A 25,189-nucleotide genomic window follows, 5' to 3' on the forward strand; every position below is an offset into this window, starting at 1 on the left:
AGATTCTGATCAAATTCGGCACTATCAATTAATTTTCATGCTACATTAGTACCATTGACGAAAATTGATACCATCTACTAATATAGGTACGAGCCTAATTGATTGGTTCTATCGATTAATCTTAATACGAGTAATTAATTTTGGTATCATAAATTAATTTTAATACCACCATTTGCGATTGGCGAATTCATCAAGTTTGCCCACCAATTAAGGTCGATACCATCCGTTAATTCTCTTGTTATTCAAATTTTTCTCTTATTAACTGCATTTATAAACTATCCACTGAATAACTACACAACGAATAGTATATTGCAATGGCACACGTATAACAGTTTAAGAATTTCTAAATCATTGAACGTTTACGTCGCATTCTTGACAAGTTCCCAAAGTACTTGAGTCTTTTCATTCGGGATTTATAATTTTTAATAATTAAAAGAGTACTCTGATAGTTTACAAATAGAAAATGCTAGCTTTATAAAAGATCGCTATATCGAGAGCACGAAAGAACATGCCGTGTTTAGAAAATACAGAGTAGAGTTTAGATGCCTTTCGGCATTCTACAATTTTAACGAGCATATCTTGCCAATTCGTAAAATAAAACTCTCCTAGATCGTAATTGTAATGTTTTTATGCAAACTTGCCAAGGAGATTTCACTCTATTAAAGTTATCGATCGTTTAATTATAATAGATCTCTGTAAGACATGCAATCTGTAATGCTATCTTGAAAACGTTTATTATAATTCTACGTAGATCGCTAAAGTTCCTGCGTTATTCTTTATGAAACCTGTAAATACCCAGGATTCTCAAATATACTCCGTTCATCTAAGAATTACAGTAGAATTCATTTCAATTAAACGGATCTAATTCGAATCGATATCACAAGCACGCTGTAATCTACGCGTTGCGATGCAAATTTTTAACAACGACATTCGTCCACTTTGTTGATTGAGATTACAGACTTCTGGTTTTCTTTTACTCGTTTTAATAACTGCAGGCCAATGACACTGAAGGATGAATAGAAATTTTAATTAAAAGCTCCTTCATCCGCTTTTTCTCCCATCCTTCTCCCTTTTTCTCCCATCCGCGCGCATTGACTGATTTTAATAATATTCTTTATCGACAGGAAACAATTGTTTGTACAATTACGTTTTACAACTTTACTCGCGCCGCGAGTCTCTTATTTTATTTTATATCCAACATTCAATATATCGGTGTTCACGACTATATTAATTCGATATTATTTTCACAATGATTATTAATGAATTTGATTCATCTTACGATAATATACAAATATACAGAGTGACCTAACAATTGCACAGAGAATATTGTTTCTCGGATGCTAATTGCATTAATAAATCGGATTCATACCTATTTTCTGAACAAATCCGAATCAGCTTCACGTGCAAGTCATAAATTATTACGTTAAAAAATAATTAGCTCTAATATTAATTCTAATATACTCAAACACAGTATTAAACTACGGTCTTTAAAACGTTCCGATAAAATTATTAGAAGAATAAAGGAATTATTCACCGAACGATTACAGTTATTCCAACGTAATAATTTATAATTCACAACGAGAATTGAGATACACGATGCACGTTTTGATTTCAGAATACATTTTTCCTATCATCGGCTGCTAGATCGCTTACACTTCTGTGTTATCTCGAAACTTTTTATAATTCTTACTACTTATTAATGTCTAATAATTATAGCTTCTTCACGTAGAGACCAAAAACTAATTTTCATTCGAGTCATTACCTATTGCATTCATCCGTTTGCGTAGCATACGTTCAATCGACCGATTAGAAGAGACTCGTTTGCGAAAAGCCTGCGAATATATAAGTGCAACGTATTTTTTACTCTAGCCACCAGGAATCCGCGCGGATCACAATGTATTCCAAGCGCAACTAAGTTGTATTGCGTGGGAATTTCTCGTGTTACGCGCGATGCTACACCGTAGAAAAAGTTAACCGCGTTGTGCAAAAATTATCGTTGGCCTTCTTCAAGCTGACACTTGCCTCTTATTATGCGCGGTTGTCTGATCGATTCTCTTTAAAGCCCGCGGCACACGTACGTGTCGAGGTCGGTTCCCGATACCAGCTTGTAAGTTACAGCATGTGTATTTTGGAATGGCCCAGGGAATATGGCTGATTAATTTAAGTTGAACACGAAGATCTGTATCGTTTTAGGTACGAACTTCAATCTACTTCTATTTATCGGTACTTCGCTAATTTGTTTCCAAGATTAATTTCTCTTTAAAATAAAACAAACTTTTGAACGTATATATCTTCTTTCAAGCATGGATATGAACACTTTTATTACTCATTATTGAACACGTAACTCAAGATAGATATAAATAACTTTCAGTTGTTTCATCTATATAAAGAGATATTAAAAGCTGAAAGATTTTTAATTTCTCTAGTCTCTGTGCGCGATAGGATTAGTTATTGTAGTAAAAATAAAAACTCAAATGCTGCAAATTACAGCGCAAACCGCGAGAAATATTGCGGAATTATCGGAAACAGATAACCAAACAATTACGGTGCAATCTGTAACGTATATGATATCAGCGTGCAGTGAAGCATTCACAGCAGCACATACGAAAGGATAAATCAAGAACAAGACACAATGGGTGTACTACGGGCTTAATGATCGTTTCTGCCATTTGGAACCGATCATGCCGAAATATATACAGCGTACGTCGGTAATTCTGCTGCATTATGGTAAGGCATCTCAAGATGGATTCGTGAAAGCTTTTAGAACATCATTAAAGAACGAAAGAACCATTCGATAAAATACAGAATATTTTAGTTTCAACTTTCCTTAAAAATCTTTTTCATTGATTTCGATAAGAAGAGACTGCTCGTAAATAATGTTCGAAACGTATTTAAAGCATCAAGAATTTTCACATTCGGGTCAAAATAATATATGGTGACGACTTACCTCACCGACTCGACGCAAGGTACAGGATTCTCGACAGGAAATGACCAATTCATCCGTTTTCGCACGTGCCACAAACTTCTCAAATTATCTGCCATGCGAAGAACGTCACGTTTGATGTTGCGTATCCGTAGCACGTGTGACGCTTATTCATAAATCTTAAATTAAAATATATGCACGCAAAGTACATTGACCTCGGTGCACATTGTGTTCCTCGCGGGTACATGTATCTCGGCGTATGCTACGTGCAGGATATGAGAAAGAAAATAGGAAAAAAAGAGAAGACACGAAGCCTTCGTAATGGAAAATGTCGAAACGCCGACGAGCACGCTGTCGAACGGATTAAAACGATCGTTATGCAGTTACGAGGTCGATTCTCTTTGTATCGATTAGAATGATGAATGGAATTAATGGTTCATTCTTTTTCTACACCGTATAATTGCAACGTGACAAAAAAAAAGGCTGATGACGTCCCGCGTAATAATGATCGAAATAACGACCGTCGCAAATCTCAATAAAAGTAAATTAATGCACCAGACGTAATTAGAAGAGGTTTGGTCGATTTCATCGGTTAATTCTTCAGCTATAGTTTAATTTACTTTTTGTCCTTCTCTTATTCTTATTCCAAAGAGGACAAATAAATTAGGATCAGATTAAACCTGACTGACATTCAAATATCTAGACTTTGTTATTTTTATATTGTAACAATTATATGTCGATGATCATTGTCATCGAAACTCCTCTATATGAATTCCTCGCGGCAGTCAAGATACATGTTGAAGATTTAGTTACACCTATATCCAAGGAAATAGCGAGAAAATAATGAAAAAAGAAAGCGCGGATACAGAGATTTGTGAAGCGACTCGCGGAGTTTCGAGCAGAAATTTCGGCTATCCGGAAATTAATATCCGCTTTTATCGCCTCCCACACGGTTTCTCTCCACCGTTCCCTTAATCCACGAGCGCGACGGACATCCGGTGGATCTCTGGCGAACACGATAATATGTACATACGACCCGTATTGCAGGTGCTACTCTCCGCATCCGCTGCACGCCGTAATAACGTCGTATGCGAGGTACGTATCGATTTCTCAGCGGAGGGATGACACGCGTGCTGGTCGACGATGCAATGCTTTCCCGCGGTGTGCCAATATAAAATTAACGTTGTGTCACCCCTAAGCGATATTATTCCCCCTATCTAATCGACATTACCTCGTAATTCGCAATTCGTTGTGTTAGCACCTCGCGCGGGCGCGTAACACCGTCGTATCACGGACGGCGGCCGGCATCGCCCCCTCGCAACGCCGATCTTGGATACGACCTGCATCGATCGATCAATGCAGGTCCGAGAAAAAAGGAGGACGCATACCGTGATTGCTCGTGGCATGCGTCTCTCGTGCATCTTACGCGTATAAGTTTCTCGCAATTGTTTAATTCTGTACGAGGCTTGCTCGTATGAATATCTTTGCTTTCACCCTCGGCAAAATTCCACTGAAATTCCATTCGCGTTTACGATAACATCACAATTTCAGGCCAATTGCGCCGACTTCAATCAGTCGTAATCCCAATTGTAATCCTCTGATGCAACATAAATTTCCTATCTTATTTAGAATTTCTGTATAATTAGGATTACAAGTCAACCTTGTAGCTCCTACGGCATAATCTAATCAAGCGAGTCTTACAGAATGAGTAATGGAGTGGAGTGAAGACTAACAGTGATAAACAAGTAGTTTACACGAGATTGAAATCACAGTCGGCTTTGAGCTGTTCTAACGTACTTACAGGGAATTAGAAAAAGCGATCTGTGCAAAGATTCAAATTAAAAAGATTGACAGACTCGAATCAGATCGAACTAATCGTAATTACAGTTTCAAAATTATATAATTTAAGATCTTATTTATATTTAAGATTATTTGTAATTTTTATGCATACAAATATGTGCTTTTATAGATATTTTAGATCAAGTATTTGTAATAATCAAGCGGTTTGTAAAAAAATTTATGATGGCTTGAATAATTTTATATTATAATGAAGCAAAATTTTTCACAAAAAAATAGCAGTTTTTTTTTAGTAAGACGAAACTTCTGGAAATTATTACAAAATCCAGAATGAAATTATCGTGTTTGCGACAAGCAAAATTGTACGAAGCTATGTGCAAAATCTCTACAACCCCTAAAGCGCATCAGAGGATCATGAGGTTTCTGGTCTTCTCTGTTACTAGACGGGACCATAATCCGGAAAGAGATAGCGAATCGTTTGTCCGGGACCAGTTAAGCAGAATCGTCGGTGCGAGCGCGAGTTTTAAGAGCCACTCCGCGGCCTCAACGACCGACATTGTCACCTTCCTCGGTGAGAACATAAAGCTCATTTATGTCGCGTTAATTCTATCACCGCACTCCGAGGACATTCCTGAATTCGGATAACGAATTCGGTGAGGCGGAATCCGCCGTGCGGTTGTCGATGTGGCGAGTTCGCGAAACGGATGAGGATTTCCACAAGCTAATTAGATCCCTCGTCGTCGTTAACGATGATGTCACACTCTTTGTTTCTCATATTCACGAGATGTTCCTAGGATCATTTACACATCACCGTTGTTGCTGTCCTGCAGTCAACCGTGCGAATATTTGGGCAAGCGGTGTGCCATTGTGATCATCTCTCGTGAAATTTTTCCTCTTTCAAGTCTTGTTCCCACGAGGATCGACAGTGATTCGATTTGAATCGCTGTTCCTCTTCGTTTATCTATCATCCTCGATCGTCGTCCGTTATCATGGCTCGTGCCCTCTCCGTCGGACACGAGCGACGGCCTCGTTATCGAACCGTCACAATAATAGCATATGTCATAGTTAATAGGAAATTGTCGTTGATACGTGTCGCGTGTAAATGATGCGTATGTGTTCGCGAGTGTCCGTTTCGGTGGTGGCCTTATTGTTGCCGGCGTTTTGACGTTTCCGTCGAATTCTGTGAGGGAGTCGGTGTGGGGCGTGGTGTCCTTTACGATTGCGCGTCGACGGCTCGTGCGGAAATGCGGCGACGTCGGGATTAAGGAGCGAGCATCTTCGATAGCTCCTCGTCCTGGAGGCAACCCTTCAGGAATTCTTCCTGCGTCAGCTGCCCATCGTTGTTCTCGTCCATCTTCGCGAATATGTTCTTCGCTCTTTCCTCCGCGCTGTCTGCCGGCCTATTGCTCGAACATGCGCCGAGCATGTCGTATATCGCCTGAAAACAGAACATAACACTTTGTTTCTCCACGTTGTATTCAGGCTCACGTAGAATCAATGCATCACCCACTCGTCACACGTTTGGAAAACCAGTCTATTTGGCATATTCGATACAAAGGATAGTTTTGCATCAATACCTTGGAACATTGAAAACGACATCGTTTTCCGATGAAAGAGGAAATGTTCTTTCTTTTCGTTTCATAAAATCATTCTCGTTCCAAAGCACTGATACATTTCCAATTGATGTTCGTAACGATTCGTAAAAGATCTCAAAGTTTAATATAATAAAGTAGATTTATATATATAGTAGAGATGTGCAATCAAGCATTTGTGAGGTCGAATCGAATCGAAACAAATTCTTTGATAACATGTTCGAAAACGAATCGAATTTGAAATTTTTACGTCGAATCGACTCTTACATCGAATCTTTTTGATTCAAAAGCAAATTGAATTTAAATCAAATTTTTCCGGATTTACATTAAAAACTAATTTAAAAATAATAAAGTATTTTCAATAATATTAGATTTTTTATTAAATAAACGAAAAAATAATCATTTTTAATTCACAAGTAATATCAAAAAGTAACCAATATGACAAAAGTGTATTAAAAAGATGTCTTCTAATAAAAAAATAAATATCTTATTTCTGACATTATTGTAATAGGTTGTATTCAGAAGTCAGCCGTTCATCTCAATGATTCATTAATATAATTAGTTTTTGCTTTTAGTTCTTTACTGGATCTAAATGTATAAATCAATCGTAATAAAGAATTATAAGCGGCTTTGTCTTTTCAACGCAGCCAATGGAATCCAATGGTAATCGATGATACACGATGATACATAACTGCACGCACATCTACAAGAATTGGTACCTCCTGACACAAAGATTGGTCGTACAAGTGATATAAAAAAGATATGCATAAATGAAGAAAATAAAATAGGTAATTTATTCAAAATTAAACCATCGATAATTCAAAATTATTCGATTTCGAATTTCTCAAGTCTATTATAATTCAATTCGATTCGATTCAAATTCGAACTATACACCAAACCTCTATTATAGCGTCTTTTTATAAATTAAAAATATTAGTACATTTCGCTAGTTCACAGAAAAATGGTGAATTAAGCAAGATTAATGCACATGCGTGTGCGTCGTGTAACGTCGTGTATACGTAATTTTCATTAAACAGAAACTCTATATCGTATTTAATTATATCACAATATATAACGTATATGCATCATATCCTTCATCAAAGCTCAATAAGATGAAACATACATATTTCAGCGGATATTACATATTTCCAACGCATAAAAAAAATATAGTAACATTTTTTTAAATCGATACGTTTATATGTTTGTTCCTTGTTAAAAATACTATTTTTCTTAAGAAAGATAGTATGCGAAGATAGATAGAGCAGAAGTGTAGATTTATACAAGCATTACAAACGCAATAAAGTCGTAAATCATGAAAACCACGAACACAACCTTGGTGTCACGTTTTTTTCAAACGAGAGTCCGTTCTAAATCCATCAAGATGGAAGGTTACCGAGGCATACAAAAACGGTACCTGATTAATGAGCATTCAATGGCGACCGCCGATGAGTTTTCGTTCTACGTACATAAACTACTAAACTATAAAAATTCCATCCTATTAATTACTTTAACAATACCTTTACATAACAAAAAATATACTTTTTAATAAAAATTTACGAATAAAGATTTAAAATTTAAAAATTACGTACCTCTAGCAAAACTTAGGAATATATTGTACAACAATTTTGTATGTATATAACTTTTAATTTATTCACTTTGTGTAGTTAATTTCATATAAAATCAGTTTTTAAAATATTATTTATTTTAAGTCATATAATTATCTTATAAAAAAATTACCAAATGAGTTTATCCTATTATTATTAAAGTTGGCTGTAAAATTATCTTTAGCAGCGCAAAAAAATAAAAAATTCTTTTTACTCATTGCATCCTGCAATTTTATTATCATGAAATACATAATGCATTTGCAGTGTTCATCGAAAAATTGATAAGTTCAAAACGTATTATTATTTTTCTTATGCATGCGGTGTTTATAGTTGAGCAAATCTCGACTGAGTGATAAATCATGTTGCTCCGAAAATATAATTTATTGCATAGATACTTTTTTTGAGAGCCACTAAAGCGCACCAGTGATTCTTTATTTAGATCTCTTTTCATACTTTTTCCGATTAGTCCCCACTGTAAATCGCTTGGACAGAGATAAATGCGCGAAATTTATTATTTTCTCACCCAGCAGTTAGACGCGAGATAAAGCAGATTAATTTTATCGCAAATTGGTAGACCCATCGATAAAACAGAATTATTTAAACAAAATTAATCCTCTTAGTTTTGCCTACATGATACATACTTATCGAAAAAAATTAATCAATCTTCAAACTATACACGCAGAACCATCTTATAGAAAAAAACATTCAAATATGAATTACATTGTAACGTAAATTTCAAATGTAACATGTATAACAATGACTACTATGTAAATTATGATATTAATATATAATAATTATAATAATTACTTACTACGAGTGTGTTGCTGTATTACTTTCACATAAAAAATTCTATTTTTCTATATTTAGCGATTATATACGGAACTATTGGTAATCAGTTAATTAAATCACTGAAACATGGAATCTTCTAACCTATCTAATTTTATTTTTTAATGTATATGGTATTCAAACTAACGTGCAAATATCAGTATTTTAATATGCAAATATCAGTATTTTAATATAACGCTCAAACTTTTTTCTTTTTCTGTTGAATTTCATTTATCATCATAAAAATGATCAGATTTAATTGATTAAAATTTAGACAAGAGAATATTGAAAGAAAATTGCGTGTAGTTTTTAATCGATATAATCCACCTACTAAATAGACAATTCAAAATTTAATAGTAAAATTCTCAAAAGTGGTTCTTATGTGTAATAAACAAATTTCTTATACGTCATCATGAACGACGTTCAAATGAAAACGACGTTCGAGTGGATGAATACAACAATGGTTGTAGAACGTTTCTATCAAACATCGTGTACAACTGAGTTTCTCAATTACATCGAATTTTGATCAAAGATCTGTAGCTTCATGCTTACAAAATTTAATTAACTTAAGAACTCATTAATTGATTATTGGAGAATATTGTAGTTGTAGTGGTAGCTTTTTGAAGAAAATCATATTCATCACTTAATATGACAGAGCTACTTTCTTTGAATTTTGCTATTAAGGAAGACACCAGGACATCAATGGAGTAATCAACTTATATTTTATATTATAACAATTGCGCACCCCCTCGTGCGCTGACTCTCAGTAGCCTTGAATTAGCTGTTATTTTGCTATTAAATTTTGAATTGTCCCATTTACTATTTAGAAGTGAATTATATTGGACAAAAATTACACGCTATTCCTTTCATTATAGCCACAATTGCTTGTTTTCATAATATGTTCGAACAATAAGTAATATAGTATAATGATACATCATTTTGTAATAATTGGTTTAAATAACAATTGTCCAGCTTCTAAAGCTAGACAATCGGTCTAAAATCCACTTCTAAAGCCACCACAAGAGAAATGGTAGTAAATTGATCATTTCTTGCTGGATTACTCTGTATAAATATTGACTTCAAAAACATTTTTGAAACAATGAAACATTTGCTTGTGGAGATATTTCCAACAACCACTGTTAGGATACTCGGAGTATCGACAATGAAATGTAGGGTCAAATGAGTTACAGCGGTTGTAGTTCACGGGTTAAATGCTAAACAAGGATGCACAGAGTTTCACCAAACATTCCATTGTTAATTTTCATTGAGCGCGGAAAGCCCCGGTTGCCGGAATTTCCGTGGAAGTCGCGGTAGTTCCGAACTTCTAATAGTGTAGAGATGAGTATCCTAACGGATGCGACCAGGCGGCTCAATGAGTTTTTTAACGAAAGCGATAACGTATCACAAAGTGCAAAGAATAAAACTTCTTTTTCCGGCAAAATTTTTTACCGATAATTAAAATCTATTTTAATCTTCTTCAAAATAATTTTCTCCATTTAAATTTAAAGAAATGATCATTTTTATGATGACAAGTAATCAGCTTTTTATTAAGAATAAACAGATTTTTATATGTGATGTACTATACAATTTTATAAAAATTATATATACCTAAGGTATTTTATTTCCATAATTTTCAAGGGATTGATGTGACATAATCTTAAAAATCTTTAAACAAGTTAAAATATTAATATTTAATATTTGTATGTATAATATTAATATTTATATCATTTTAATATTAATTAAATTTCATTATATTATAGAAATTCGCTAAGTAATTAAATGGATGATATATCGACATAAAATATAAAGTATCAATTATTTCAATAATTTATTCCAATAATCAAACAAATCTTATTTTTATTTATTGACGTAAGATCGGTATTATTACGTTTCAATCATCCTACTTTTGCTAAATATTCTATTTCGCATTCCATTGCGTATAAATATGCTAATTATAATTACATTATCGCAGAACGGAAGGCATTTTAACGTATATATTTTTTTCGTATAAGAATAGATTTAAAAAAAAACAAAATAATATAAAAAGCTGCGTTAAAATTTATAATATAATAATACTTTTATAAAGCGTAACATTATCGCCGCATTTTTATCATGATTTTCCACGCTGTTAGTATACAAGCGCGTTTGCCTATTCACTCGGATTTATACCTGAATATAATGTGATAATTAGCTTCTCAAGCGTGATTCTATCTTTGTGTCCTAATTTTCAGGTTTTATTCCGCGCAATAATCTTAAGTTTCCCCTAAAATATATCCCCGGGAAATTTAAAATATTATTAGTTCATCTTGCATCTTTAGAACACCTCTAGACTTTTGACAATAACGACTCCTTTTGTTTTATGCCATAATTTTAGGTTTGATTAAAATTTTACTGTAAAAAGTGACATATTTTTCTCATATAAAGACATGATTGTGTAAGATAAAATTATAACTTTCACAATATTAAATTTAAACATTTTAACTGTAATTTTATACTGCTTATAATTATTATTGCAAAATATATTGCAGAATTATTGCAATACATTAATGCAAATACGTTAATGCAAAATAAATGTTAAAATTTAATGAAAACCATGCTGCTATTTAAAAATTAAAGCGTGCTTTTGCTCCACGCATGCGGAGAGTGTGACCTAGCAATTTCGCGGAAATTTATTATGCAATAGGTTGCACGTTACAAAGTTTCCATTCGTCTCGGTTACTGCCCACTGCCGCTACACCGAGCGGCACAGAAACTTTAATTACTTATTTAAAAATGAGACACGACAGCTGTATTTAACGAAGCCTCGCTTCTGGTTTCCTGAGAAAGGCATGGCTGTCGAGTGGAATAGCTGCGTGGTTACATCGACATCCGTTCTCTCGCGAAGAGAGTTCATGAAATATTAGCGCGTCGGTATTCGCTGCACACGCCACTCAATGTGCTATAAAAAAAAAAAAAAAAAAAACAGCACCAAGGTACACTAGGCAGATGCGGGAAAACAGTATTGATTTATTACCATGCAATCGCGTGTTAATTATGCAAATCAGTGTTGACGTTGACTAATATTTACTTATATTCGAATGAAGAATTGTTACTTGTACTCGTTACGAATAATCTTGAATATCGCGTCGAATATGAAAAAAAAAATAGGATCCAGTGCGTATTCATAAAACAATTCAATTCGTACTGTGTCCTTACTATATGCATTATTAAGTCTCTCTTAGTCATCGTGAGAGAAGTGTAACGACGTTACATGTGCCACATGCAATTAAACATGAAATTATAAACTTGCGACATGGAAAAGAAAGTCGTGCATTTTTTTAAATATAAATATATTGTGCTGAATATATCAGAATCTCTTTTTCTCTCTCATTGATTAACTATGCCGATAGTACTGACGTCAAGTGATAAAAAATTCTGTATTCTGTCGGAAGAGTTGCGGTCGAGTGCAACTAAGTGGAGATAAATCGAAGCGCATGCATTTTTCATGAGTTACAGTACCTGGACGATCTTCGTCATTTCCTGCATATCGATAACGCCGTTGCCGTCAACGTCGTACATGCGGAACGCCCATTTCAGTTTTTCTTCTGGCGTGCCGCTGGACGTTACGTCGATCGCCAATAGGAATTCCTGCAACAAAAGCCGATGGTATCCAGTATCAGTAACGTTGTCGCAGCTGCGCGATATCAAAACTTTTATTTCTTCGCTACAAAGGAATCTCCCTTTTGTGTGAAACGAAAATCTATTTCCCAAGGTGTAGCTATGATACGCATTGAAGAAGACCCGACTTCAAGATGCCATAATTCAAGCAGCTTTGCTAAAGCTCTGGAAAATATTTACTTGAAATACAATGATTCGAGAAGAAATCAGCTAAGATCGTCTTAACATCAAAGATGAGTCGGTTGAGCGATTAAAATGTTAAGATCTAAACATTGATTTAAAGAAGTTTATTCAAATATTGAAAAGTAAAATTTCTTGATTCTTCAGGTATTTTCAAATCTTTAGAAATTAAAATGAGAAGACATTTCTCTGGATACATATATAAAATAAATTATTTCGCTTTCTTAATTTTTTCTTTCCACTTTCCAATATAATCGTAAAAGGAACAGTATAAAGGAAAATTATAGAAGAGCTGCTTAAGTATTAAATTTAAAAAAGTACTGAAATTATATAGATGATCTATCATAAAATACATATTTTGTATTGCATAAAGTTTTAATTCTTTTTCGAGAAATCTATTTTCTTGTTATATTATCGAAAAATAAAAAAGAGACATAAAATTTCAAGAAAATGCTAATATTTAAATATTGAAAAAAAATTAAAAAGTTTTTTAAGTAATTCCGATATTTCCTATAAGAACTCTCTGAGCTTTTTAAAAAAAATCGAAATGGTGTAAATATTTAATTTTTAATTTTTCTTTATTCTTATTTTTTATCCTATAGTTTTTACATTATTCTATAGTTTTTACATTATTCTGTACAATATTCTAATTTCATAACACTGCGAGATTTTGTGAGTTATTATAAAAGATTTTTTGAAATTTTAAACAATAAAAAATCTTGCATATCTTCTTGTCAATAATATTCTTAATATTCCAGAAATTTGTTATCATCATCTCGCATTACCGGCGAATATACCGTCTTGAAGTTATGGTTCCTTTTACGAGCGTCATGTCTTCGTCGCGTGTTACCGGGCCAAAATCGCGTAAGCGTAAAGCTCGTGATACGATGTTACAATGGCGGCTGTGATCGTGTCAGATGAATTTGTCCGGTGGAATCCACGCGGGTATTCTCGCCCCAGGCCGATACTTTTCGAGTACTACCGAGTCGTTAGAGAGCCAGTACGTTCCGGCAGAACTGGGTCACCTGACGCCCGAGGTAGACAAACGAGACGAGGGCTTTATAGGACGAAGAGAGGGTGGATGGAGGGCGAGTCGGCTCTTTGCTCTTCCTGACCTCTGAAGTGTCACTTCTCGTATTGACCTCAGAGAAAAAGAGAAAGAGAAAGAGAGGGGAAAAAGGAACAGACCATTTCCCTTCTGAGACTAGCCTTAGGCTCACACTTATTTCAGATGCAGCTTACCCGCGAAGCTCGCGGAAGAACTCTCGTGGAAAAGCTCTGACATTACTGGAGAAACGACGACCGATACCAGAGAGAGAAAACATCTTTGTGATGCCATTAACTGGCTTTACACCATGCTCATGAAAATGGACGCGAGGTGAATATATGAGATTGGAGCGAAGTGGTTTTCCTGAGGTAAAGTTTTCTGAATAACACTCGCAATTGGTATTCCCAGAGTAGACATTAAAAACAGTTATTTCGAATGCATAAAGCAATTATGCAATCAACTGTTTCGATAAAATTAATTTGTGTCGAATTTGATAAGTGTATTGAGAAATTACATATAACGTGTGAAAAAGATTTTAGAGTTTAAACTTTAAAAGACATTTATTACTTTATTGAACTTTAAACCTTTTTAGTAATTCAAAATCTTAAAAAACTCTTTTATTAATTATATATAAATCCTACATATTTATGGATATTTTCATTACCGACAATTATGAAATAAGATTATTTTATTACTAAGAAAATTATTTTTCATTTATGACACAATTTAATAAAATGAAACAAGGATTAGCTTAGTCATAATTAATATGTTCCTGAACATAGATTAAGTCTAAAATGTTATAATATTTAAATAACGCATCATCAAGATCAATAAATTGATGCCCATAAATTTATTTATGATTACTTTATCTCATAAATTACTTCCTATAAACTATAATAACTTATCTAAACAACTTGATATTCAAATTATTTTAAAATTATAATATAACAATAATTATTATTCAGAGTCAGTTATATGGCTTCAGGCAGAGCGTGATGTGGATATGGAAAAAGTTACAGTACTTTGATCGGGAATCCCCACATCGTTTATGTTAAGCTAAGAAAGTTAAGGCACAGGAAATCGAAAGAACGCGTGGGTCGCACAATTTCCGACAGTCATTAATTTGATTTGTACGTTACACGCCACTTTAGTTTATGTATCAAATTTATCATCTAAAGCTCGTAATAGGTTCACGCAACCATTTGATATATAAACTTTCTTCATACTCATTTAAAAAATGAATAATGGCGATCGAAAACAGTTTAACAGAGAAATTTTATTAAGTTAAGACGATTCCTATTAAATCACACATTACAAAATATTAAAATATATAAAGTTAGTACTATCATCAAAACAATCGACTTTTGATGTGTAAAAAATATGTTCATTAAGAAGAGAGAGAAGAGAAATTTTAAATATTTTGTTTATATGCTTATTTTAACATCTCTCTGCAGTCATTTAATAATTTCATTTTATATACTTTTAATTGTAATTTTGAATTAACTAGATATAAATAATTTTTTGTAAAATAAAAAACAAAAATATGTATAATTTATACATATAACAAAATCTATATCTTATTCCAATAAAATCTTTTATGAAATTTATAATTTTAGACAGAGTTATATGAGTTATGTCTAGATGTTTAATATTAAGACACAAACATTGTTAAAAGGTTTCCTTTTGTGTTTTTATTTATTTATCAACTCTTTGGAATGCAATTTCTTCAAAGTACGGAAAATCCAAGATATATATTTCTTGTTTGTTACTTGAAGCAATCTGAAACACAAAAGCATTCTATGGTCTTTAATTGTGATAAAATGTTTCTTTGGCTGCGAGTCTTCTTTTGACTGCATTTTTACGTCTTGAAAACAAGCATCTAATCTCGAAGTCGATATAATTAATAAAAAATAGCTATACAGAGTGTGTTTTAAGAAAAAACATACAGGTTCTCCCGCAAACTTATTTTAATTTTTTACATTATGTTTTTAATCACAAAAATCGTGTACTGCATTAAAGTTTTTTTTGCGCTGTCGCGGATTCACGCTTTGTGTGCCATTAGAAAGTGTGAGTAATAAATTTAAATGCATACGTATATATTTGTGTGATGTATATATACCATATATCTATACATTGTATCTATAATATGTTTATATACAACTAAGTTGCGTATGCAGAAAGATCTGTTGATATGATTTGCGCATTGAATGCGAATAATTTATATCTTTTAATCTATAATTTTCGCATGCGAATTGTAAATGTATGTACTGTAAGTATACAAAAAATTCATTTTATAAGAATTATATAAAAAATATTTATAGATAAAAATAATTATTTATAATTATATCTTTATAAAAAATATAATACTTTAAATTGAGAAGCGCCATAACGGTCAGAAAGTTAAGATGTTGAACTATTGTAAATTCATTTAAATGAATAAATTGAATATAAAAAATAATTATAAAGATACGTCAGTTTAAAAATATGAAACTTATCCTTGCTCGTAGAGAGGTAAGAATGCATTTGGTTTTCATGCTTACCACCCTTAAATTATGTAAGTTACGATTCATGTATACTATTATTTCCGTAGTTATGTTCTACAAACTTTATGCGTTCAACACTTAGCTGTTAAAAGTTTAAAGCAATGTTTTGTCGTGTAAAGTAAAAACAACGAGTGAATGCAGTACAAAATACGGGAAGGACGTACGTTTCAAAACGAACTAAGCAACTTCGAACATTGAGAAATGTACCTTCAAACACGAATGTTCCAAAGTGGATTTTCAAAATGGATCCTGATGACCAACGCTAATGGAAATGCAATCTCAGAAGGATCGCGATCGAGGACTTTTTAAGAAAAAGAAAAAGGTCAAGCCTGTTCATGATTCAAGGACGGACATAAAAGTACAGAAAAGCTTTTTGTAAAACATACACTTTTTTCTAACGTGATGTATGACCTTTTACTTTACTACAACATAAAAGTGAACATCCTAAACATTTTATATTATGTAACTGTATTCAATAAAACTCAAAATTCTATCAAGAAATCTTTAAAATGTTTCTAATAATTTTAATTTTACAAATAAAATCATGACCGTATTATAGGTAAATAAAAATCCTTTAAAGCTATCGCAAACGCGTAACGCGAAACTTAAACTCGTAAATATTTTCATTTTTAGACCGCGTATGTGAGAGACATAACCGATAAATAAGAGCCCTATACGGTCGAAGCTAGATCTTAAAATACTTTAAATAAATCAATCTTGAATTACTAAATATGATATATATGTACTTGACATATATACCACAATTATCGTAAATATTTGTTCTAAATTTTTTGCCAACAGTATGTTTTGTGATTATTTTATTCTATTATACATAATAATTTGAAAATTACATTTTTCTAGTTGTTACACTTTTGAAACTGAAAGAATGATATGTAGAATTAATGTACATATATATATATATATATAATTGAGAAAACTATTTTATAATTATATTACAACTACAAAATAGTTTATTGAACTACTATATATTAATTCCACATAATATAAAAATTGTATAATTTTTTTGTCTATATCTACAGTTGCTACCATTATGTTTTTCTCTGTAATTGATCCCATTTTAATTATTACAATTTTGTAACATGTGCAAATGTAACAAAGCAGTAGGCTGATTGAAGTAAATTGATTCTTCCTGGGTATTTTGATATTAAATCAGCGTAAAGATAGATTTGATGGATTATTATAATTTACCTACCAGGGGATGAAATAAATGTAAAGTATTATCAAGTGATAAACGGAAGTAAATTATATATATACAGAATAAAATTAGGAATCACGATCTCAAAATGTCTTTTCAAAATAAGCTTTGAAGAGAAGTCTACCGAGTTAACTTTCAGTCCTAAATGATGCGTCCAAGTGCAACAATGCAATTACATGGTACGTCGCGCGAAAAGTTTCCGTTGAGAAGAAAGTGTGACTGAAGCTTGTATTTTCCTCAAAATCTTCGCAAATTCTAAAATAACAGAGAAAAGCTGCAGTATTAGTTCCTTTATAAAAGAGCAATATTTGGTTAAGTTATCAAGGATAACATTTACGTTCTATTTTTAAACTTAATATATTATTAATATTTGTACATACATAAAATGTATAGGTTTGCTTTCTTTGCTTTTAATCGAAATTTGTTTGATGTCGAATATTTCAATAGTCCAAAGAGATGACAAACTTGTCAAAATATGTAACACATTTTTCATAAGTAAGATAACGTGTAAAATAAATGAAAATATTTTATTTAAATAACATTAATTTATAATATAGATATTAATTTAACGTTAGAATAAGAATAAATAAATAAAATTTTAATTTCGCATATTGAATAATTTTGTTATTTTCTTTTATATGCCTTTTATCATAATCATGAATTGATTTAATCCGTCTTCTTTTAAAAAGATTATACTTTAATACAAAAAGCCAAGCAATATTCAAAATTAAAAATCTTTTTTAGATGTGTTATATGTGAAACATTGTGCATGCATTTAATATCGTTTGAAACCGTTCGAGTAGCTTTCGATGAAAGTATACAGAAGATACCGTATAAAGCCTTATAAACCCTCTCACAAAAAGAAGCACAGGAATATATAAACGTCCTGACATTGAAGAATATTTGTCATGTCACTCGTAATATATTAGGATACACTGAGCGAGTGCAAAGCACTGTTTATGCAGAATGAGCTGTTTTCGATTCCTGAGATTTCAGATCTATCCAAAGGAAAAACGATAAATGTAAACGGAATCTGAGTTCTTCCTAAATAAGAAAAGTTGCAAGAATGTTGAAATAGCTGACCCGTCCGTCATTTATCACTGTTCCGTCGGGATTGTTCGAGAAATAAGTTTAAATTGCCGGAAGTTCTAGTTAAATCTCTAATGGCTTTTCAATGTGCGAACTGCTTGAATTAGTTCATTACTCCCTCCCTGCGAAAGTTGCTGAAGTTTAATTAGAGAAAGTTTGTCGTCGAACAATATACAAAATATTTTCGATTATCTCGAAAACAAAAAATATATTAACGTATATTTGTATGTACATATATATTTGTGAGGCTTACGCAAGAATTTTAAGTCGTACACACTTTTAAGAAAATTATAAAGACAAAAAACCTTGTAGGTTTACATTATTTAAACAAGATATCGCATATTCGAGCGTTTATTCCCAATTTGTTATTATTAGCTCTTTGTAATATCTAGAATTAATTTAAAAATTATAAATTCTTAAACAAAGTAATTGCTGCATCATGAAGCGTAAAAACGAAATAAACTTAAAAATTTATATGAAAATAGGTATTACATGAAATTTATTCGTGGAAGTTAAAAAATATATAAAGAGTATAAAAATATAAATGTATATAAAATATATAAAGAATATAAATTTTAGATATCTTCTAAATTGCTTTTAAAAGGGAAGACCAACTCTCTCTCTTTCTCTCTCTCTCTCTCCCCCTTCTCTCCCCTTCCCCACCCCTTGTCTCTTTCTAGCATTTAAGAAAAATACCTACAACTAAAAAAATAAAGATAATAAATAAGAAACTAATTTTTGGTTTCAATTCATCACGATCAATTAACTTTATTTCGAACAACGCTATAAAATTTCTCGCTGAGAAAGAGATATACATACATTCTTTCCATGAATTTCATCTTATTATAGCTGCTATTATTATCGACGACATTCTGGAAGACGTTATACTGTGAAGGGAAGCTCTTCCCATTTAGGCGATATCGTGAGAGTCAAACTCAGTCGACGACTTTGTCGGATTTTCCTCGAAGAAAAATGAGTAACAAGGAACCTGATGTTATTATATTCCATAGGGAACATGATGGGAGAAGGAGGAAGTGTCCACAAAAGAAAGAACGAATTTTTATATTATATACAATAATAGACAGCTATTCGTCTCGACACGATAATAAGAATCGAATAGGGACTATCAATGTTTGGTTCGAGTATCTCGGCTTATCGATAAAGCTCGCATATTTTCTCAGCTTACATTGAGGGCTACAAATGTTTATACTTTTACCGATACTATTCGAATGTTGCGATACTATTCGAAGTGACACAATGCAATTGCGCGAGAAATCACATCTCATCGCAGGTTTACTTAATATCAGAATAATAATCGTTTAGAGCTTACGTGAGCGTATATACACTGCATATAAACAGAACTTCAGTTCGCGATGAAGTTACAATAGAGCTTACATATCGATGAAACTCCGGCGAAACTTTGCCATCTAAACGCGAAATTTCTTAAGTGTTGCATGACGACGAGATACAGGCGCGAGGCAGATTGCATCTACAATTGGCCGGGTATTAAACGTCCGCATCGATGGACTGCTTGGACAAAGTTAGTATATTCGTGATTTGGAGCATAGATTGGTTTGTTTTAGCATGTTCAATATTACTTCTAAGACAATGAACAATGATTTATTGTGTATAACTCGTTGTTATTTCTGCAATATTCCATATAAAAAAAAAGTAATTTTAATTATTTTCATACATAATAAAATATAATTTATAGTATTTATGTATAAAATTATAGTCATTCTGCGTATTCTCATTTCGAATAATTTACATCAAATATAATACAGAGTCTCCTTTTCTCTTTTCTAGTATTTGCATTCGAATAAAAGTTTAATGAAGGAATTGGAAGCAGATATCTCTGTTATTCATTCATAAAGTTTATAACAGGAGCGAGCTATGGTGATTTAATATCTTGATAATTTTCGTAAGTTAAGCCTTACAAATGTAAATAGATAATAAACTTAGTATTTTGATTAGTTTCAAGTAATACCCAACTTTATATTTCAGTTAATTTTAATAAATCACGGACCTTTAATAATTGATGAGAAATCCCGTATTTTTTTCACTTACAATTAGTTTGTGAATAGATAACTTCGTATTTCGATTAATTACAGAAGAAATTTATTTTTGCAGAATTTTAAATTAAAAACTAATTCTCATAATATTCAATATTAAAAAAATAATTTTTTATAAAATTTTTATTATTGAAATATTATCAAGCGATTTATAATTAAATACACTATATCGTTAAATGTTATATAGAATTTTATGTTATGTGGAACTTTTCGATAAAATAAGATTTAAATGATTTATTATAAGCATAACATAACATTTATAAACAAGAGTGACTTAGGTGAATGAGTAATTTACACATTAATATAAAAGTTCGCATAAAAGACATCTTGAAGTTAGCTTGCCCCACAATAATTCTGTTAGAAGAAACGCATTCGCTGAGCAGATGATTAGTTGCTATACAACGCAACATAATATATAAAGACAGAAAATGGAATTTTATGCAACATATTATAATCTGAAATCTTATAAAACGCTTCAGTATCTTCATCAAATATCTCTGATTCGATTTTTGCTAAAATCTAGTGTAACATATCTCTTAACGTTTTTTCGTTAATATATAAAATGAGATAAACAATATTATATTACTGTATTATATTACTTTTTGATATTATAATAATATTAATGTATGTGCAATTATTGTAGAGAATATTATTAAGAGATTTTTAATTTATTCGTATATGTTATATTAATCCGAATACGCGTAATATAAAATTTCCAATAACATTTCAAAGTACGAGTAATTTTCTCTCTCGCCATTTCTCTCTTTTATTTATTTTATCTTTTGCATATTACGGACATGGGGAAGAAAATGACTGTAATGTGTAATATCATGATATTTTCTTTCAATGTAATTGTTGTAATAATATAAGAATAAATATAATTGTTATTTTTGAGTCTTTTTGTAACTATACATATATCATCAATTCAGTATATATCTACTTATATGTATTATAATACTTTTTTACTATCTCCTCTAAATTATCTTTAAAAGATGAAAACATAATAAGAATGTTAATATATTAACAAGTATTATATATATATATAAATTATTATAACGATCGCATCGAGAATGACGTTTTCTTGAAAATTAAAAACAATACAGCGACAGGTGAGATAAGGACAAGACAAGATGATTCTTGACACGATAAGGTAGTTGAAAAAAATTATGCGTCGTTTACATCCGAAAAATACCTTTCTATGGCGAATTATATATGTAGTTGCTCTAGGATAACTTTGATCAGCGATGCGATGCGAGATCACCTTACAAAGCACGACGTTAGACAAAGGTTGGGGTTTTATCCGGCGTATTCGGGTCAGATATCAAATAGCTATTCGCCGGCAGGCAAACACGACTCGTCGCACCTTTAGCGAACTATATTAAATTACCAATTAGCATACCGAGATGGCGGACGAGAATATTTGCTCGCTGTGCTTACAAACGGAAACCACGTGTGACGTGAGGTACTTCTCTCGGAAGATTTTGAGTCAAGTCAAGGCAGTTACGAAGCTACGGAGCGAGAAGGGACCACTTGAAAAGTGATGGAGAGCTTGGCTGTAATACTTACATCGTGTCGTATGAATAATGCATTATTAACAACTTACGCGGATTATAAAGAACATAAATTCACAATCACGGATAACTGGGTACGAAGGAATACGCGATCTGAAGTTTCAGAAAAGATTTATGTCGTCGCATTTGTCGAGCGTATAATCGGATGTAGCACCGTTCACGTTCCTTTGCGCATTTTCGTGCCAAGATGAAAATCTTTTATGTTTTAGTACATCATTTTACCGTCTTTACACATTGTTGACCAATTGTTTTTTCTCACTATATATAGATTACAGTTCTTGATAAATTTCCGATATTCAAACTCTCCGTCTCGCGCTAGTCGACCTAAATTCACGCGAACGATATTTCCACGTCATAAAAGTGCAATCTTCTCGCGATGAAAGTATTGCGGCGACTATAACGCACTTCTTTGAGGCGAGCAGATTTTGTCGCGATTATGTTTAATCACGCAGAATGATCGATGTACGACAAGTACGTGGCGCGACACGTATCTTCTTTGGAAGATTCGTCGGGAGCACGGTAGTTATTACATGGTTCATTACAGCAGTCTGCGCCAATCGTGTCTCGTAAAAAACTTGCGGGACTCACCTTAAAGTCGATGTAGCCATTCTTGTCCATGTCGAATGTGCGGAACACGTGGTCGCAGAATTCTTCCGCGTTACCGGACGGGAAGAACATTTTGTACATGTCGACAAATTTCGCCGGCGTTAACCTGCCATTAGGACAGTCTTGCTGTAACATTCGAAAGAACACAAGACCGTGAATTTTCGAGTTAGGATTTTCTATGTTACATACGTGTAATGCATTTCTAGTCTAACATAATTTTTGGACTATTTTTCTTTGTTCTTATTTATTGAACTATTTATACATATCTCTTTAATTATTATTAGTATACCTATAAATATGCGATACCTAATAGTTTAATATTTTTTTTTTGTATTTTTGTCGTGTTTTTTCTTTTTTTTCATTCCTAAAGTATATACATACTTATATCTCTAATTATATTATTATAGATAATATAATTATAACAATTACAGTATGCATTAAATTTCGATCGCACTGCGTTAATTATTGCATGACATTTTCGCAATTCTTTATACATTATTTTTTACTGTACTTTTCACAATTTTAATTTTTTTATCATTTAACTATTAATGTTTTTTTAATAGAGATACATTAAATTATAAAAAGACATTAAAACTTTGTTTTTGAAAATTATAGGAAAATTAAACATGTTATAGTAACGTAGAAACTAAGTTGCTCAAAATGTTACCTTGAGTAATAACCAAATTTACGTCAACGAAAATAGCACTTACGTATACCAAGTAAGAAGAGTATATATTTGCGTCAGTACGTTCTTCATATATTTAATTGTAAGATACATTAAATATAGAGATATATATTAAATCGGTCTGAATAAAAATACTTTATACTAAAATTATGTCGTGTCTAAATTAACCGATTTGACTAAAGACTTTCATCCGCATAGTGAATTTTATTGATCGCAGAATATACCTCAGTCTTGCCGCTTGAACGCAAGATATGGGATCCCGAGAAAAAAAATTACGTCGTTAAGTGTCATCGCTCCCGTCGTATCAGATTGGCCTTAATCTAGTGTCGTTCGTCTCATTTTTAAAAAGAAGCGAACGACGCCACTTCTGCACGATATTTTTCAATCTCCTTCGACCGCGCTTCTCTATCAAGGTCGATGCGCGGTGATCAGTTTTCATTTATCAATCCACAGACTCAGCTAAGTCGCGTGCGAGATTCATTGCAAATCGCACGAGAGGAAGCGGGCAATGAGCAGCTGTGAAACGCGACTAGATTGCGGAACGTCCGCTATAAAGATTCTACTCAGTTTAATTAGTCCGGTCGCCACGAGCTTCTCTGGATCCGCGCCCGTTTAAACTGTTCGAGAGTAACTTTTCTGCGGCACTAGCAGCTTTTGCAAAAACGTCACATCCTGTTCCTGATGAATCTAACTTGGGCACGAGTTTTCATAATATAGATTGATTTAAGTATCTTACAAAAATGCTTGAAATGTTGTTAACGATACGGTACTTTTTAATGTATTATATTTATAAACTTGGCACACATTATGTGTTAATACTTGAAAATTAATCAGCTCTTAATTTCGTTATTTCACATATGCATTCGCATCAAATTGCGATAATTGTTCAGAGCGACAAAGCAACGAATGTTGATATGATAGCGTACAATGTAATTGTATAGAATTATAAGTATAATATTATAAAGGTAGCTTCAAGCAATGCTGAATAAATATTTGTATTATATGCTGTATTATAAATTATATACAGACATGTTATTTGCGTTGTGCGAATGATAATATGCGCTAAGATAATAACGTTCTAATTATATCTAATAATGATCTATATGCCAATAACTAAATATCAAATTTATAATGTCGCACGTACATCATGTCTCAATATATTGAATATTTAAAACAAATTATGGAACTCATCGCGTCAACGTGATTTATTTATACGCGTCGAATATATGAGAAATAAATTAATATTTACCATAGAGTAACTAAATGAACATCGTACATCGCGATAATTAGTTTCGGGATCTTCTCAAACGACTATTTTATAGGTAAATAACATATTGACATTGGATGATAACATATCACAGTGATATAGAGATATCATTGTTAATTATGCCACATTAATCATACTACATTTTAATTTTTAATTATTAATAAAATGTGACAAAGCATTTCACAATATAATGGGACAAATAGTGTTAGTAATAACATTATCGAGTACTTTGCATTTCTGTGTATAAAACTCAAATTCATATTTAAATTTATATTTATAAATATTTATAAATATTCATATATTAATATAAATTTATATATAATATAAATTTATATTTATGAAACGCATCTAATTAAAAATTAAAAATATTTGTAAAACGTCGTTACACTTAAATTAAGTTTCATATTTTCGAGATGAAATAAGGTACGGATAAACAGATTTTTTGCTAAAATATGTTATAACCGAAAATTCTTACTTATGAAATTTCGTAACCATAAACCTCTCTTCGTATAAT

At 32.1% G+C, this 25,189-nt stretch overlaps 2 protein-coding genes and 1 long non-coding RNA gene across 6 annotated transcripts in view; 1 reads left to right on the forward strand and 2 right to left on the reverse strand.

Moving 5' to 3' along the window:
* Nca (neurocalcin homolog) overlaps positions 1–25,189 on the reverse strand; it is a 210,059-nt gene that overhangs the window by 17,037 nt on the left and 167,833 nt on the right. The window contains exon 1 of one of the 2 annotated variants that reach the window (XM_018454694.1): positions 2,948–2,988. The exons of the other annotated variant lie outside the window; for it this stretch is intronic. The gene's annotated coding sequence lies outside the window, so the exon portion shown is untranslated. Of the gene's footprint in view, positions 1–2,947; positions 2,989–25,189 lie in introns of those variants that run through there. 2 annotated transcript variants of the gene reach the window in all.
* LOC108726879 (neuronal calcium sensor 2) overlaps positions 5,972–25,189 on the reverse strand; it is a 72,073-nt gene continuing 52,855 nt past the window's right edge. For both annotated transcript variants that reach the window (XM_018454697.1, XM_018454696.1), the window contains exons 3-5: positions 22,706–22,849; positions 12,240–12,368; positions 5,972–6,158 (exon numbers count right to left, since the gene is read on the reverse strand). In XM_018454697.1, coding sequence (XP_018310199.1) covers positions 5,982–6,158; positions 12,240–12,368; positions 22,706–22,849 — 450 coding nt within the window. In that variant the 3' untranslated portion in view covers positions 5,972–5,981. The remainder of the gene's footprint in view (positions 6,159–12,239; positions 12,369–22,705; positions 22,850–25,189) is intronic.
* LOC108726880 (uncharacterized) lies at positions 12,295–14,764 on the forward strand. 2 transcript variants are annotated; one of them, XR_001936821.1, is made up of 3 exons: positions 12,295–12,635; positions 13,810–13,994; positions 14,612–14,764. It is a non-coding gene; the product is annotated as an uncharacterized lncRNA (long non-coding RNA). The 2 variants fall into 2 exon arrangements; XR_001936822.1 differs by having other exon boundaries at positions 14,616–14,764.

Source organism: Mycetomoellerius zeteki, unplaced genomic scaffold (assembly GCF_001594055.1).
Source record: "Mycetomoellerius zeteki isolate Tzet28-1 unplaced genomic scaffold, Tzet1.0 scaffold446, whole genome shotgun sequence".
Lineage (NCBI taxonomy): Eukaryota > Metazoa > Arthropoda > Insecta > Hymenoptera > Formicidae > Mycetomoellerius > Mycetomoellerius zeteki.